At 36.4% G+C, this 18,599-nt stretch overlaps 1 protein-coding gene across 6 annotated transcripts in view; it reads left to right on the top strand.

Moving 5' to 3' along the window:
- Positions 1-18,599, top strand: part of PMS1 (PMS1 homolog 1, mismatch repair system component) — a gene marked incomplete at its 5' end in the record, with an annotated part of 90,539 nt that overhangs the window by 14,758 nt on the left and 57,182 nt on the right. For all 6 annotated transcript variants that reach the window (XM_079710562.1, XM_079710560.1, XM_079710558.1 and 3 more), the window contains one exon: positions 16,412-16,575. In XM_079710562.1, the coding sequence (XP_079566688.1) occupies positions 16,412-16,575 (164 nt within the window). The remainder of the gene's footprint in view (positions 1-16,411; positions 16,576-18,599) is intronic.

The raw sequence follows: 18,599 nt of genomic DNA, 5'->3' as shown, positions 1-18,599 counted from the left end.
AGTTAATAAAAACGAGCTCAAGGGGCTTCCCTGGTGGCGCAGTGGTTGAGAGTCCGTCTGCCGATGCAGGGGACACGGGTTCGTGCCCCGGTCCTGGAAGATCCCACATGCCGTGGAGCGGCTGGGCCCGTGAGCCATGGCTGCTGGGCCTGCGCGTCCAGAGCCTGTGCTCCGCAGCGGGAGAGGCCACAACAGTGAGAGGCCCACGTACCACAAAAAAAAAAAAAATGAGCTCAAGTCTAATAGTGATTTAATTTGATGTATTATATTGTACATGTTTTAATTAAAAGTAATAGATTGTGATTCTTTTTCTTTTTTATGTACTGAAGATAAAGACAAAGAGAAGGTATTTTTTAATATTGTCCCTATTCAGAAATGCTCTGACCCCAGTTCTTGGGAGTTGAGATTAAGAAACCATTAGGAGATATTTGAGTGGCTAGCCTATGGAGTACTTTGAAGTAATTTAGTCACCTTATAAAACTTAATTGTATTTATTTTTATCTTGGTAGTAGCCAGTCTAATCTGGAGGGCCAGTGGCTCTGCATCACTCATACTTCTCATGCTTTTCTGTATTCATCTCCATGGGAACTATGAAATAACAATCCTTAAATATGGAATCCTTCTGATCTTTGCCCATTCGCTTATTGATTTTTTTTTCTTGCTGATGTGAGTCTTCTCTACTTTAGTGAGACCACATAAGCATATTAAGAAATTTCTACAGTCAGTAAATGAACCTTATTTTCTTTAGCATATTCCTTTTATCTTAAGAAACTACCCACTCAGAAGGTCAACATTTGCGAAACCAGTCACCGCCTTTCATAACTCACTTTTTTTCCCCAATTACAGCTGGTTGCCTAGGAAAACAACAAAAAGTCAAACTCTTAGTTTCTTATTGCTCTATGTAGACATATAAAAATCCACAAGCACTTTCAAAAGTCTTTTACATTTGTATTGCCTTAGTGCTGATAGTTTTTGAGTGATTGAATCACAGACTCACATTTCACCACCTGTCATTTAAATGTTTTCTATGTAAGATAAAACTACAGTACAACCATCCTAATTAATACCTGTGCATTTAGGGTTCTTGTAGATTAATTTCTGCTGTGGTGTGAATATGCTTGCTTAGCAGTTACTCCTCATATCATCTGATAGGATGATGACACCTGTAGATAGCCTAACTGTAGGTGCAGGGACAACTTAGGACAAAATCTTTCTTAGGCATTGGAAAATTCATTACCCCTTTAAAACATGTTTTAAAATGTTTAAGAATAGTTTTACTAGAGATTCCAGTTCTGGTTTTTCCAGATGTAGGTATTTGTTTTATGGATTAATTTAATCATTTAAAATGATTTATGTGTTTAATAGAATGTCATTTTAAATTATCCTTCTGTTCAGTTCTAAGACATTTTTAAAATTAACAAGAAATGTAAAAATAAACTTCTAGCTTTTAAATTCTTTTACCAAGAACTCTGACTAAATTATTTGTTTTGGCCATATCTTTTTTCTGTCATCACTTCTATCCTCTTTACCCTAGATAATCAGCATTAAGCTTTCTAAATTGATTTACCCTCCTGGACAAATTCTTTTAACACCTCCTAGTACTTCTGCCTTAGGAATTTCTCAGATATCAAAAGTAGTATATTTAAAGTACTGTGATCAGGGTATATCCTTTCCCTACTCTGTTATTAGAGTAATGCATCATGGTCTTTGTAAATCCCTGCTATGTGTGATTGTGCAGGTGTTGAAAGATTTTTTTTCATGTTGAGAATGGAACTTTATTCATTAAATAGTTTAAGAAAACTCTGATATAGTCAAGCAATCATACCTCTTTACATTAGGAATATAAATAGCTGCCTTTATAAATGGCATAACATAGGGTCATGTAAAAATATAACAGGGAGCATATTACAGACTGCAGTTTAATTCTGGTGTTTATAGAATGTGCTAAAGTTAGAGAGCTGAGCAGTTCTCTTGTAAAATATGATAGTATACTAGGGCCTCCTCCCTATTGGCCAGTATTACTAGGTACTTCTTTTAAGGATATACATTTCATTTGGAATCAGCAAAGTTTTCCATCATTAAGTTTTATTTGAACATATATATAATTCTTGGCTTACTGGTAATTCTCAGTTTGTTCAGAGAAAATAGTTTTAGCTCTTGAAGCACTAATTTATCAATTAGTATATGGATTAGGTACAGTGTGGTCTTGGATGCAGACATATTTAAAAGCCAACATACATCTTTTCCTTTCATAAACACATATTTTGCCCTACTGATTTCTGCCTACCTTCCTTCCCACCATCTGTCCACAGCTACAGTATATGTCATTATATTTGCACAGGCTAGTGGAGAACACAGGTGAGTGAAAGGAATTCACAGACGAGTGGAGAACACAGATGAGTAAACAGGCAATGACAGTAAAAAGAAGCCACCAGCTGCCTAGAGGAAGGTGAGCGAATTTTTCAGAAAAGATAACATTTGAGTTTGAAGATGGTAGTAAGGAGGGGTGGGAGCATAACCTTTCAATAAGAGAAGAATGATGGCTCTAGAAGATTTCGGGAGACCATTGCTCTCTGTGTAACAATGAGGGGGAAAAACACATAATTTAAAAACTTGTATTTTTAAAAACTCATTGGAGAACTGTGTCACAAAGAAATTAAATGAACCAAGTTCAAGAGGAAGATGACCCTTCCTAGGTGCACCTAGGCACAAAGAGATTGGTGGCTACTTGTATCCCTGAGAGCATTAACTGAGCCTGGAGGCATAGGCATGCAAAGGAACAAGCCTACTATAGACAAGGGATATTTTATGGCCCTAGGAGAAACCAGCTGAACTTTATTAGCCAAATGTGAGCTGACATGACAGATTGGAGGATAGGATCCTCAAACACAGAGCTAGTTCACCCAAGAAGCCAAATCTCATCAGGACTTTTGCTGAGTAAGCAGTGGTGAAGAAAGTTGGGACTGAGCTAGAGAGAGAAATATCTTAAAGTCTTACAGTACTTAGATCCCAGAGCCTTGCTAGAGGCAGAGAGAGACCTGATTCCATCCTCAAGACATTTGAAACCAGAAGTGAACTGGAACTAAATAAAGGGGCAACTCAGCTCCAACCCAGATGAACTCCTCTAATTATATATTGAAGAGATCTATTCTTCACTCTAGCTGTTTGATGAGAAAATGAAGTACCTTCACTGGGGGGAAATATCATTTCAATATCTATTGTTCTTTTATATATTATGTCTGATGAAAATAAAAGTATTGAGAGACATGAAGAAAGGAAAGTGGGGTTCATAGTCAAGAGAAAAAATAGTTGATATAAGCAAACTTGCAGATGTTTGAATTAGGGACAAGAACTTCTAAAACTACTGTTAAAGAATTTAGAGGAAAAGATGGTCAATTGGTAAGAAGGTGGAGAATATCAGCAGAGAAATGGAATTCTAAAAAAGAACCTAATGAAAATTCTAAAACTAAAAAATGTACCACTAAAAATAATACAGAGAAGTATAGCTAAAAACCAATAAAGTAGATAAACTGGTATACTAAGAATGACATAGCAAAGTTCTGTGAGAATGTTTGGAGGTAGTAGATGCAGGAGATTAGGTAAGAAAATGGTAGCTTGGATATTAGGTTATGACGGGCCTGTTTTATCATGGTAAGGAGTTTGTACCCTTTCTTGCAACCAGTGTTGAGCCCCTGAAACTTTTTAGGTAGAGGATGAATATCATGCCATTTACAAAATTAACCAGTAAGACGTTATAACTCCTACCATAATTTATGTCTTACTGTAAGAGGTGTTATCCTGAACTAAGGTTTGAGGAGAGGAAGGGACTTGACATAAATTTCAGAGATATTTTGGGGATAGAATGGATAGGGCTAGGTGACTTAAGCAGTATTGGTAGTAAGAGGTAGAGGAAATCTAGAGTACCCGTTTTTAGAAACTGTTGGATGTTAGTGTTATGTGAGAAAGGAAGGATAGATGTAGTATCAGACTCAAGAAGAAAGATTATGAGTTCAGGTCTGCGTGTGGTGATTTGAGGAATCTTTGGGATATCCAGGTAATAATTTTGAATAAGCATCTGTATATAACTTGAGTGTTACAGGTCTCAGATGTATATCTTAATTATAAGATGCATGTTTTGACATCTCTGAAAACAGGTTTTGGCTTATAATAAATGGCTTCCTCAAATCCTTTTTGGACAAGAGTTTTGTGCATTGTTCATAATTTGTGTGTTGATTTCAGGAATAAACAACAATTTTGTATTTTCTTTCTGAAGCAACAAATGCTTTATGAGACCTAAAAAGGGAAAATAGCCACAAGTGAAAAAAGCTGTGTTAAATGCAAAAAGATTGCTGTCACATGCCAAGTATTGAAATTGAAGACACCAGAGGAAATTGCCTTATCCATGGAGCTAGTTAAAAGTAACTTCAAAGCATGAAAGTCTGGTGTGACTAGTTTTGTGTTGCATGGGACTATTGTTAAGGCATTGCAGCATACTTTAATTGGCATGTTTTATCTTTTTTAGAGTTTCATAACATAGTGTTTCTTATGTTTTGATGAAAAGAATCATTGGCATATGAATGGCAGTTGAAGCTGTTGGAGTGGAGGCAATATCTAGGGAGAACGTAGCGTGAGATGAGCAGAAGGCATGAGAGGTTTCAGAATAGGGTGTGATGTGAATTCTTTTGTGAGTGTGACCTCTGTTTAGCAATGGAGGCAGAGTGCATACTTGTTCTGTGTGCATTCCTTGATCTGTCAACTTTACCTCAGAACTTAGCAGTAGCTTTTTTACTTCCCTAAGGCAGAGAATACCAGCACCACGGTGTTACTAGTGAGGAATACTGTGGTGTTCCTAGGACTTTTGTTCTTTGGTGGAAGTGACATGTACATTTAGGCCAAGAAAATACCCTACATAAAAATGGAGGGAGGCCAAAAAAAAAAAAAAAACACTTTAAATTGTTAGTACAGTCATCCCTCAGTATCTGATTGGTTCCTGGGCCCCCTGCGAATACCAAAATTCTCAGATGTTCAGGTCCTTTATATAAAATGGTGTAGTAGTTGCATATAGCCTACATGCATCCTTCCATATATTTTAAATCATCTCTAAATTACTTCTAATACCTAATACATTATAAATGCTATGTAAATAGTTGCCATTGCACGCAGCAAATTCAAGTTTTGCTTTTTGGAACTTTTTGGAATTTTTTTTCCCAACCATTTTGGATCTGTGGTTGGTTGAATCTGCTGATGCAGAACCCACTGATATGGAAGGCTGACTGTGATATGCTAATGAAGCACCTAATCGAGAGAAAAAAAGCAGAAAAACATCAGGTGTGAGCAAAGTAGAAGTACAGCTTTTCCTTTGGTCCTATTCCACAAAGATCTTTTTTTCGCTAACCTTGTTTTCTTTGTTTCTTTTATAGTAAATTCCCTTTCAAAAATTATAAAAACACAATGTGTACCTCTTTAACTACAGAAACAATTTAAACAAAGTTTCTACTTTATTTATTTTATTTTCTTTCTTCAGTGCATTCATTCATTTGTTCAAAAATTTTTAGTTAAATGCCCACAGCTTATTAGTCATTGTTTGAAGTGCTGGGGATTTAATGGCAAACATGGTAGACAGTTACTTGCTCTCATCCTTCTTGTATTCTAAAAGAAGAGGCAGACACAAGTTTTTTCAAATATTGATCATTTCTAAGAAGAAACAAAACATGATTTAACTTTGGGAGCAACAGCCTTTGATAGGGCATTCAGGAATGGATTCTCTAAAGAGGTGTTACTTAGATTGAGACTGAAGGTTGATAAAGGAGTTAGCTATGCCAAGGGTAGGGGATAGAACATGTGCAAAAGCCCTCCAGTGGAAAGAAGTCTGATGTGCTGGAATAACAGAAGGAAGGACATTGAGAGGAAAGGAGATAGCCATAGTGAAGGTTATATAGGACCCTGTAAGCTTTATCCCTCTTTATTCCTAACTCTTTTCTCCAGTTATTACCCAATGTTACTAAGAATCGTTTAAAACATTGAGTTCCAAGCTATTGGTAGGATTTCCCCAACATGATATCTCTTACATTTTAAAAATCTTTATTTAACAGTTATATTGTAAATGCCAGCCACATTGCCATCTTCTGTTTACATTCAGGTCTTAAGATTCTTTGCTCACCAAGTTTATTTTCTTCTCTTATTGTGAAATCTCTTGTTTTGATATAATTGTCACTTGGTTAGTGCTCATCCTCCACTCTTTTCATCACATATGCTTTGGTTGATATACTTTCAAATCCTTGCAGGTCCCAAACTGTCTACATTTTGCCCATATACATATCATATCTTGATGTAAGTTTCTTAATTACACCTAAGTAGTTTGAGGTTGTCTTCTACTGTTATAGATAACAAATTTGATGCTAGTCTTTCCTTATAAGGAACTTATGCTTTCTGAAAGTTTGAAAAAAGCTTTCCATTCTCCTTAAAATTTAGGACTTCCAGTGGAATGTGGTGTCTTTTTTTTTTTTAATTCCTACTTGTAATGCTCTAAGCTCTTGAAACCTGCACTCAAGCCTTTAACTCAAGAAGATTTTCTTCTATTATTTATTTAATTACATCTGCATTTGTTTCCTTTTATCTTCCTGGAACTCCTGATTTTATGCTAGGCTTCTATGTCTTATATTTCCCTCTTGATGGTCATTTCTTTGTGTTTTTGCCATTTCTTATGAGCAGTAGGTCAAAGGTTGACCTTTGCAGCAACTTTCAGGTTTTTTGATTCCAATTCACAATAAGAAATACATTTTACATAGCAACCCAGTTTATACAAATCTAATCAAAACAAAAATTCTTAGTGCAATATATACACTTACTACGTGTAATGCATTCTATTTTTGTTTTCATTTAGTCTATCTGTATTTTAGTTTTTCTTGTTTGTTTGTTTTTAATGGTAGTTGCTGTATACTGAATCATTGATTCTCAACCAAGGGCAGTTTCCTACCCCCCCACCCCCTCCAGGAGACATTTGACATTTTCTGGAGACATTTTTGATTGTTACAGCTGGATTGGGTGCCGATTGCATCTAGTAGGTAGAGGCCCAGGGATGCAGCTACACATCTTGAGACGCACCAGACAGCCCCCACCCCAGTAAATGTTTAAGAAACTGTGCACTAAATTGGTTTTTTGTCTTTTCAGTGCTTTGTATCCCAACCCTGCTGTACATTCATTAGAATCATGTGAGGAGACTGATTTAATAAGTCGGGATTAGCTGGTGACTGGTAGTTTTAAAAGTTGCTCAGTGTTTGAAAAAACACAGACTTACAGTATATGGCCTTGAGAAAGCATCCAGTACTAATTTCATGTTTCTCCCCCCAACAAAAGCTAATTATTAACCTGATATTTAAGCAGTATAACTTTTATACCTTTATTCAACATTTTTCCTTTTTCTTTTTTTTTGAAATATAGTTGATTTACAATATTAGTTTCAGGTGTACAATGTAGTGATCCAATATTTTTATAGATTATGCTCCATTTAAAGTTATTATAATATACTGGTTATATTCCCTGTGCTGTACAATATATTCTGGTAGTTTCTTTTATACAAAGCAGTTTGTACCTCTTAATCCTCTATTCCTATCTTGCCCCTCCCCCTTCCCTCACCCCACTAGTAACCAATATTTTGTTCTCTACATCTGTGAATCTGTTTTATTATTTTCATTCATTTGTTGTTTTTTTTTTAGATTCAACATATAAATGAAATCATACAGTATTTGTCTTTCTCTGTCTGATTTATTTCACTAAGCATAGTACCCTCTAGGTCCATACATGTTGTTGCAAATGGTAAAATTTCATTCTTTTTTTCATGGCTGAGTAGCATTCCATTCTATATATACACCACGTCTTTTTCATCCATTCATCTGTGGTTGGACACTTAGGTTGTTTCCATATCTTGGCCATGGTAAATAATGCTGCTGTGAACGTTGGGGTGCATGTATCTTTAAGAATTAGTGTTTCTGTTTTCTTCACATACATACCCAGGAGTGGAGTTGTGGGATCATATGGTGGTTCTATTTTTAGTTTTTTGAGGAACCTCTATACTGTTTTCCATAGTGGCTGCACCAATTTACATTTCTACCAACAGTGTGTTGCGGTTTGCTTTTCCCCACATCCTTGCCAGTTTATTTGTAGTCATATGATAGCCATTCTGACATGTGTGAGTTGATAACTCATTGTGGTTTGATTTGCATTTCTCTAATGATCAAGCACTGTTGAGCATCTTTTCACATGCCTGCTAGCCATCTGTATATCTTCTTTGGAAAAGTATCTATTCAGGTCTTCTGCCCACTTTTTAATCAGGTGTGTTGTTTTTTGATATTGAGTTGTTTGAGTTGTTTATATATTTTTTATGTTAACTCCATATTGGTCATATTATTTGCAGATATTTTCTCCCATTCAGTAGGTTGTCTTTTTGTTTTGTTAATTGTTTCCTTTGCCATGCAAAAGCTTTTAAGTTTATTTAGGCCCCATTTGTTTATTTTTGCTTTTGTTTCCTTTGCCTTAGGAGACACGTTCAAAAAAATATTGCTATGATTTATGTCTGAATGTTATGCCTGTGATTTCTTCTAGATGTTCTAGTCTTATATTTAGATCTTTAATCCATTTTGAGGTTATTTTTGTAAGTGGTGTGAGAAAATGTTCTTATTTCATTTTACATGTAGCTGTACAGTTTTCCCAGTACCACTTACTGAAGAGAACAATTTTTCTCCATTGTATATTCTTGCCTTCTTTGTCATTAATTGACCATAAGTGCCTGAGTTTATTTCTGGGCTCTCTATTCTGTTTCACTGATCTATGTGTCTATTTTTGTGTCAGTACCATACTATTTTGATTACTGAAGCTTTGTAGTGTAGTCTGAAGTCAGAGTCTGATACCTCCAGCTTTGTTCTTTTTTCTCAAGATTGCTTTTGCTCTTCAGGATCTTTAGTGGTTCCATATAAATTTTAGAATTATTTGTTGTAATTCTGTGAAAATGTCAAGGGGTATTTTGATGGGGATTGCATTAAATGTGTAGATTGCTTTGGGTAGGATGTACATTTTAACAATATTAATTCTTCCAATCCATGAACACAGGATATCTTTCTATGTCTTTGTATCATCTTTAATTTCCTTCATCAGTGTTTTATAGTTTTCAGAATATAGATCTTTCACCTCCTTGGTTAAGTTTATTCCTAGGTATTTTTGATGCAATTTTAAATAAGATTGTTTTCTTCTTTTCTTTCTCTGATAGTTAATTATTAGTTATTAGTTATTTCATTATTACCATCAGGTTTCTGTGTATTAATCTTGTATCCTTCAACTTTACTAAATTCATTTATTAGTACTAGTAGTTATTTTGGGGGAGACTTTAGGGTTTTCAATGTGTAATATCAAGTCATCTGCAAAAAGTGAGTTTTACTTCTTCCTTTCCAATTTGGATTCTTTTTACTTCTTTTTCTTGTCTGATTGCTGTGGTTAGCACTTCCAATACTATGTTGAATAGAAATGGCAAGAGTGGGCATCCTTGTGTTGTTCTGTTGAGCATGATATTAACTGCATTTGTCATCAGTGGTCTTTATTATGTTAAGATATATTCCCTGTATACCAACTTTGATGAGAGTTTTTATCATGAATGGATGTTCGATTTTATCAGTTGCTTTTTCTGTGTCTATTGAGATGATCATGTGATTTTTATCCTTTTTGTTAATGTGGTGTATCAGATTGATTGATTTACAGTTGTCGGACCATCCTTGCATTCCTGGAATAAATCCCACTTCATCATGGTGTATGATCCTTTTTTATATATTGTTGAATTTGGTTTGCTAATCTTTTGTTGAGGATTTTTGCATCTATGCTCATCAGAGATATTGGCCTGTAATTTTATTTTTGTAGTGTCTTTGGTTTTGGTATCTGGTTAATGGAGGCCTTATAGGATGAATTTGGGAGTGTTCCTTCCTCTTCAATTTTTTGGAATAGTTTGAGAGGATAGGTATTATTTCTGCTTTATATGTTTGGTAGAATTCCCATGTGAGCTTCTCTGGCCCTGGGCTTTTGTTTGCTGGGAGTTTTTTATTATAAAATCAGTTTCATTACTAGTGATCAGTTTGTTCAGATCGTCTGTTTTTTCCTGCTTCAGTCTTGGAACATTATGTTTCTAGAAATTTATCCATTTCTTGTAGGTTGTCCAATTTGTGGGCATATGACTGTTTATAGTATTTTCTTATGATTTTTTCGTATCCCTGTGATATTAGTTGTTATTTCTCTTCTTTCATTTTCTGGTTTTGTTTATTTGGCTTCTCTTTTTCTTGAAGAACCTGGTTAAAAGCTTATCAATTTTGTTTATATTTTTAAAAATCCAGCTCTTGATTTCATTGATCTTTTTTATTGTTTTCTTGGACTCTTTATTTCCTCTCTGATCATTATTATTTCATTCCTTATGCTGATTTGGGCTTTGCTTGTTCTTTTTTTCCTAATTCCTTTAGATAGTAGTTTAGGTTGTTTATTTGAGATTTTTCTTATTTCTTGAGGTAGGCCTGTATTGCTGTAAACTTTTGTCTGAGAACTGCTTTTGCTGCATGTGATAGATTTTGGAAAGGTGTGGTTTTTTTTTTCATTTGTCTCAAGATATTTTCTAATTTCCTCTTTAGTTTCTTCATTGACCCATCAGTTTTTTAGTAGCATGTGTTTAGTCTCCACATGTTTGTGTTTTTCCCATTTTTCTTTCTGTAATTGATTTCTAGTTTCATACTGTTGTGGTCAGAAAAAATGCTTGATATAATTTCTGTTCTCTTAAATTTTTGAGAATTGTTTTGTGGTCTAGCCTGTGATCTCTAGCATGGAGAACATTCTGTGTGCACTTGAAAAGAGTGTGTATTCTGCTGTTTTGGATGGAATGTTCTGTAGGTATCTATTAAGTCCAGCTGGTCTAATGTATTATTTAAAACTACTATTTCCTTATTGATTTTTTTTTTCTGGATGATCTGTCCATTGGTGTAAGTGGGGTGTTAAAGTCCCCTACTATTATTATATCATTGTCAATTTCTCCCTTTATATATGTTAATATTTGCTTTATATATTTAGGTGTTCCTCTGTTAGGTGCATATATATTAATGAGTGTTAAACTCTCAGTTTGTATTGATCCCTTTATGATTATATAATTCTCTTCTTTGTCTTTTGTTACAGATTTTGTCTTAAAGTGTTTTTTGTTTGATATGAGTATTATTTGCCCCAGCTTTCTTGTCATTATTTGCATGAAATATCTTTTTCCATCCCCTCACTTTCAGTTTATGTGTGTCTTTAGCTCTAAAGTGAGTCTCTTGTAAGCAGCATATAGTCAGGTCTTGTTTTTTAATCCAATCAGCCACCCTATGGCTTTTTTTTCTCTCTCTTTTTTTTTTTTTTGGCCATGCCCCACAGCTTGTAGAATCTTAGTTCCCCTACCAGGGATCAAACCCGGGCCCTCAGCAGTGAAAGCCCAGAATCCTAACCACCAGGCTACCAGGGAATTCCCAGCTACCCCATGTCTTTTTTTTTTTTTTTTTTAATAAATTTATTTATTTATTTATTTTTGGCTGTGTTGGGTCTTCATTGCTACACGCAGGCTTTCTCTAGTTGCAGCAAGCGGGGACTACTGTTTGTTGCGGTGCATGGACTTCTCATTGTGGTGGCCTCTCCTGTTGCAGAGCATGGGCTCTAGGCACGTGGGCTTCAGTAGTTGCAGCACGCGGGCTCAGTAGTTGTGGCACACGGGGTTAGTTGCTCCATGGCATGTGGGATCTTCCTGGACCAGGGCTCGAACCTGTGTCCCCTGCATTGGCAGGTGGATTCTCAACCACTGCACTACCAGGGAAGACCCTACCCAGTGTCTTTTGCTTGGAGCATTTAGTTCATTGACATTTAAAGTAATTATTGATAGGTATGTACTTATTGCAATTTTGTTACTTATCGTCTGGTTGTTTCTGTACATTTTCTTGGTCTTCTTTTAGGTTCTTTCGTTATGATTTGATGATTTTCTTTAGTGGGATGCTTGTCTTCCTTTCTCTAGTTTTTGTGAATCGTATTTTATTTTATTTTATTTTTTTTTTGGCCACGCATGCTGCTTGCAGGATCTGTTGCCTGGCCAGGGATTGAACCTGGGTCATGGCAGTGAAAGCCTGGAATCCTAACTACTAAGCCACCAGGGTACTCCCTCTATTGTAGTTTTTGATTTATGGTTACCGTGGGGTTCATATATGTTGACCTGTAACTGTATCTACTTGTTTAAAACTGGTAGTCATTTAAGTTCAAACACATTATAAAAGATCTACATTTTTTTCCTCCCTCTCCCACATTTTGTGTTTTTGATATCATATTTTACATCTTCATTTTTATCCCTTAACTGTATTGTAGTTGTAGTTATAGTTAATTTTACAATTTTTTGTCTTTTAATCTTCGTAGTAGCATGCATATTTAAGTGGTTGATTGTCAGCCTTTACCATATATTGGTTTTTGCTTTTTTTTTGGCCGTGCCATGCGGCTTGTAGGATCTGAGTTCTCCGACCAGGGGTTGAACCCAGGCCCGACCAGGAGTTGAACCGGGGCCCTCGGCAGTGAAAGCTTTGAGTCCTAACCACTGGACTGCCAGGGAGTTCCCTATATTTGTCTTTAATAGTGGGATTTTACTTTCCAACAGATTATTACTTCTTGTTGTAGCCTTTTCTTTTTCTTAGAGAAGACCTTTTAACATATCTTTTAAAGTCATTTTATTATTGATGAACTCTTAGTTTTTGCTTGTCTGAGAAATTCTTTCTCTCTCCTTCAATTCTAAATGATAATCTTGCTGGGTAGTATATCCTAGGTTGTAGGATTTTTCCTTTCAGCACTTTAAATATATCATGCCACTCCCTGATGGCTTGCAAAGATTCTGCAGAAGAATCAAATGATAGCCTTATGAGGGCTCCCTTATATATGACTCTTTGTGGGGGTTTTTTGTTGCCTTTAGAATTCTCCCTTTATCTTTAATCTTTCTATTTTAATTATGATATGTCTTGATGTGGGTCTGTTTAGGTTCATTTTGTTTGGGACCCTCTATGCTTCCTATATTTGGATATCTCTTTCCTTCTTCAGGTTTGGGAAGGTTTCAGCCATAATTTCATCAAATATATTTTCAACCCCTTTTCTCTCTCTCTTCTCCTTGGACCTCCACAAAGCAAATGTTAGTATACTTGATGTTGTCCCAGAGGTCCCTTAAACTCTTCTCATTTTTTTAAATTTGTTTTTCTTTTCATTGTCCTGATTGGGTGATTTCCATTATTCATCTTCCAGATCACTTATGCGTTCTTCCTATATCACCAAGTCTACTGCTAATTCTTTCCACTATGTTTTTTGTTTCAGTTATTGTATTCAGTTCTGACTGGTTCCTTTTTGTATTTTTTTAGTTCCTTGTTAAAGTTCTCACTTTGTTCATCTGTTCTTTTCCCTAGTTCAGTTAGCATTCTTATTACCAATGCTTTGAACTCTATCTAGTAAATTATTTACCTATGTCATTAGTTGTTTTTTTCATGAGTTTTCTCTTGTTCTTTCATTTGAAACAAATTCCTCTGTCTTCTTATTTTGCTTAACTTCTTCTGTCTCTATGGAATTTGGTGAAACAGTTACCTATCTTGGTCTTGTAGTGGCATCCTTGTCTGGGAGCATCCCTATACTGTCTGTGTGTGCCAGGTGCCTTTGGTAGGAGAGCTGGATTTTATATGAGCACGAGTTACATCTTCCCCTATGGAGTAGTGGCAGCTTTCACCTTTGTTGGGCAGTAGGGCTAGAGATAGATGGGCTAGAACCAGAGTCACGTGTGAGCTGGGGCTTCTCCTCTGCTCAGTGGCCAATACCACCCTAATGGGGATGGGATCAGGTCCCATGTTGCTAGAATAGAAGATCTGAGGGTCAGGTCTGAGCTGGCTCTCTTCCCTCTAAGTGTGTGCCCTCCCCTCCCAGCACTGGCACACTTGCCCTCAAGGGGAGCTGGAGCAAGAGAGGCTGCTGTGGGTGCTTGGCATGGGTCAGGGTGCAGGCTGTGGTGGTCCTGCCACCAGTTGGAATTCCATACTGCTCTGGATCTACTCTCTCCAGGAGCACCAACAGTGGCTGACTTCAACCCTGCTCAGATGCTGCAACGGGCCTGAGCCGGCTCCACCCTCTACAGTAGTGCATTCTTTTCAGCAAGGACAGCCCTTGCCCTAATGTGGAGCTATGCTGCAGAGCAAGAGGGACCAGGGCCGATGCTCAGTGTGGACTGGGCATGCACCATGGCTGTCCTGGCACCAGAGTTCTGGACTGTTCCCAATCCACTTCCTTTGCAAGTGCCAGCAACGATTGCCCCTAACCCCATTTGGATACTGCCCCAGGTCCAAGCCAGCCCCATCCCCTACAACTGTGCACTCCCTTTAGCTGTGGCAGCCCTTGTCGCAGTGTGGAGCTGTGCCACAGAATGAGCCCAGGCCAGAGTGGATGCTCAGCTTGTCTGAGGTATGTGCTGGGGTGGTAGTGGGAAACAGGCCAGAGACCTGGGCAGTTTTAATCTGCTTCCTCTGCCTTATTTCAGAAGTAAGCAAGCATGTGTGTGCTCTTCATGAGTGGAGTCTAGGTTTCTTATAGCGCCACTGTCAATCCTACTGGTTTTCAAACCACCTGAAGCGACTCATCTTCCTGGTAGTGGACCCCAGGGATGGGGCACCCAATAAGTGGTTCAAACCGCCCACTCCTCAGGGAGGATCTTTGAGCCTGTGTACTCCCTCCGCTTCTGTGCCCCCTCCAAGAAGAGGAGAGGGATTACACAGACTTGCTTCTCATCCCCTCCTGCTTGATTTCATGTGCATCTTTCTTACACCTTTGGTTGTATAAGAGTCTTAATGCCAGTCTCCAGTTTGTTTTCAGTAAGAATTGCTCTACAAGTAGATGTATTTTTGATGTGTTAGAGAGGGGAAGTGAGCTCTGTATCCTCTTTCTCTGCTATCTTGATCCCACCCCTCAACTTTTTAGTTAAATAAGTTCAAAGTTAAAAAAAGCCTTTTGTTAGATTATCCTGTGTTTTGCATATTTGTTGTTGTTCAGGAGATGAGGTAAATTAAACCAGGCAATTAGATATTATTTCAGATAAGAATTTTTTTTTACTTGAAGTATAATTGATTTACAATGTTGTGTTAGTTTCTGGTGTACAGCAAAGTGATTCAGTTTTACATATATATATTATTTTTCATATTTTTTCCATTATAGGTTATTATAAGATATTGAATATAGTTCCCTGTGCTATACAGTAGGACCTTGTTGTTTATGTGTTTTATATATAGTAGTTTGTATCTGCTAATTCCAAACTCCTAGTTTATCCCTCCCTCCTGCCCTTTCTCCTTTGGTAACCATAAATTTGTTTTCTATGTCTATGAGTCTGTTTCTGTTTTGTAAATAAGTTCATTTATATCATATTTTAAATTCCACATATAAGTGATATCATACAGTATTTGACTTTCTCTGTCTGACTTTTTTCACTTAGTGTGATAATCTCTAGGTCTGTCCACGTTGCTGCAAATGGCATTATTTCTATTTTATGGCTGAGTAGTAGTCTGCTGTATACATATACCACATCTTCTTTATCCATTCATGTGTCAGTGGACATTTAGAGTGCTTCCGTGTCTTGGCTGTTGTCAGTAGTGCTGCTGTGAACATTGGAGTGCATGTTTCTTTCTGACTTAGAATTTTCTCCAGCTATATGTCCAGGAGTGGGATTGCCGGATCATATGGTAACTTTTTTTTAAGGAACCTCCATACTGTTTTCCATAGTGGCTGTACCAATTTACATTCCCACCAACAGTGTAAGAGGGTTCTTTTTTCTCCATACCCTCTCCAGTATTTATTATTTGTAGACTTTTTAATGATGGCCATTCTGACCAGTATGAGTTGATACCTCATTGTAGCTTTGATTTACATTTCTCTGATAATTAGAGATGTTGAGCATCAGATAAGAATTTTTAATTGAATAATTAAGGTTATCACATATGCTGTTAGCCTTATACCACCTGTGTATTTCAAAGTGCAGAATAAGCATCATCACCAGGTAGTTTGAATATCAGCAGATTTCTTGAGATACTGTACATTCTAGTAAGCCCGTGTTTCTCTGCAGTGGTAGAAATAAGATTATTCTTGTTTAGATCACATAGAAGAGATCATACTTAGCAGGTCAGACCTGTTACAAATAGGAGGGCCTAGCAAGGGATCAGAATAGCTTGCAAGGTTGAGCCTTCTTTGTGTTCCCAGAGTTTGAAGAGGACTGGCCTTCAGTGATAAAAGGGATTAATTACTGATTGTATGTGGATTTGAAGATCTGTGAAGTTCCTTCCACATCTAAATATGCTTTCCTCTTATCTGCCAACAGGTACAACTGTAACTGCTTTACGATTGTTTAAGAATCTACCTGTAAGAAAGCAATTTTTCTCAACTGCTAAAAAATGTAAAGAGGAAATAAAAAAGGTCCAAGATCTTCTCATAAACTATGGTGTACTTAAACCTGATGTAAGGATTGTTTTTGTACATAACAAGGTAAGCATTATTGTACTTCCTACAGGATTTTTTTGGTATATGATATAATAAAGGGACAATGTATTTTATCTAAATCAGTTAGATATGTAAAGCGTCTTCTTTCAAAATTTGTCCACATTTGTTTAGCTTTTTCTTTATTGTTTAAAGAGCATCTTTACTTTGTTACCTTGTATCTATATGAAATCTCATTGAACCTTTTATTTCTTAATTTCTAAGATAGGTGATTCTACCAAGAGACTTTTCCATCCAAGAAATGTTTGCTTCCTAAATATGACGATGAGTAAGACTTGTTCTTTTCCTTTAAAGAGTTCACAATTTAGTAACATTTTCCACCTTCTATTCTAAACTGTTTCTTCTTTGGAAGAGTTTTTTGTTAAGTTTTTAAAGGAAACTCTACCTCATTTCTTTCCATTTTTCAAAGCAGGGCTGATAAGGAATTCCTCTTGTTGCTTGATGAATCTTAGGCGAAAGAGGGGTTTACATATCTTCTGATTGTTATGTTTTTCATAAAATTCCACACGTGCACTTCAAAATATTTAATGTAAGGTGAGTAGAACCACACAGCAGAAGTTTAGAAACCTGATGGGGAGTAGAGAGTTAACATTTATTAAGGATGTACACAGTGCCAGGGCCTATGCTAGGTGTGTGAAACTCCTGTATCCACAGCAACAGCCAGGTGAGGTAGACATTATATCAACTTGCAGTTGTCCTCTGAACTCAGAGGTTTGATACTCTGCTCAGTGTTGCACAGCTGGTAAATTGTTGAGATGGGGTTCAAAACTTTACCTGCCTACAGAGTATAGGTTCTTCACATTCTACTGTTTTGTCTTCCCATTTTAATATTACATTACATTTGTGTAGTTCTTTTCCAGGTTTCATAGCACTTACAGTAACCTTGTGGGTTAGACAGCCTTATCGCTATTTGTATGGGGAACTTGAAGCTCAGAATGATCTAAGGAATTGTTTTCTATTTTACAGTAAGTAATACTACTGAGGTCAGAACCCTTTTTTCATCCAGTTTTCTTCCCACTCCATGTCTTTTTACTTGTTATTAAGAAGATTCCATATTAAACCAAGTTATGGTGGAATATTTATGATCAAAATCTTTGGTCATCTTAAAAAAATAAAGAAAAACATTAAGAATAGTCAACCACCTGTTCCTGCTGGCATAGAGCTCAACCAAATGATACCTTGAGATCCCTTCCAGCTCTATCATGCTAGGATTCCTCAGGATGTTGATAGAGACTCATCCTGTTAATATAAATAACCCTATGACCTCTTGATCCAAAGGACATTTAGTCATTAAAAGTTGAATTACCCAAGTTAAGAAAATATTAAGGGCAGAAGAAACGGTGATCAGGAAGGGAAAACAAATGGAAAAAGGTAAAACATGAAGACAGGAGCTACATTTTTATAAAAGAAAAGTGACTACAACCAAAGAGAAAAGTTTTAAGAGAAAACAGAAGAATATTATTGCCCTGTGTAATGGAGATGCGTATTTAAAGTCAAATATATATCTTCTAAGCTTTGAATAAGTTTATATTATTATCCCAACCTGTGTAAGATCATCAGTGTAGGCATTTTCTTTTGAAAATGGAAAGTAGTATTTTTTAATATACCGTATTTTATAATTTTTGGAAGAGACTGTATCTGAACTTACACTGAGCAAACACAGGTCTCTCGGTGGCCTTCAGTAATTTCAGATGCATTTCAAGTCCTGGAGAGTGTTATACCATGCAAGTAATGTAAGACTATCAAAAGTTTTATAGTAAAATTAAGTATTAGCTATTATTACACAAGGAAATCATGAACTCAATTATATTTTCAAGCTTTTTTCTTTTAGTATAAATTATTTTTTCACTCTTCTATTTATTAATAGTGCTATTGTGCCTCAAATGCTATATTGTTAAACGTCCTAAAATAGCACTGATACATTATCATAAATCTCTTTGAACACTGAGTCCTGCTCTGCTCTTATAAACATGCTTATGTTTGTCATTCTTTATGTGCTTTTCTGAAGAATT

Source organism: Hyperoodon ampullatus, assembly GCF_949752795.1.
Source record: "Hyperoodon ampullatus genome assembly, chromosome: 8".
NCBI lineage: Eukaryota > Metazoa > Chordata > Mammalia > Artiodactyla > Ziphiidae > Hyperoodon > Hyperoodon ampullatus.
The sequence above is the reverse complement of the archived record's forward strand: the minus strand, read 5'-3'. Positions and strand labels throughout refer to the sequence as shown.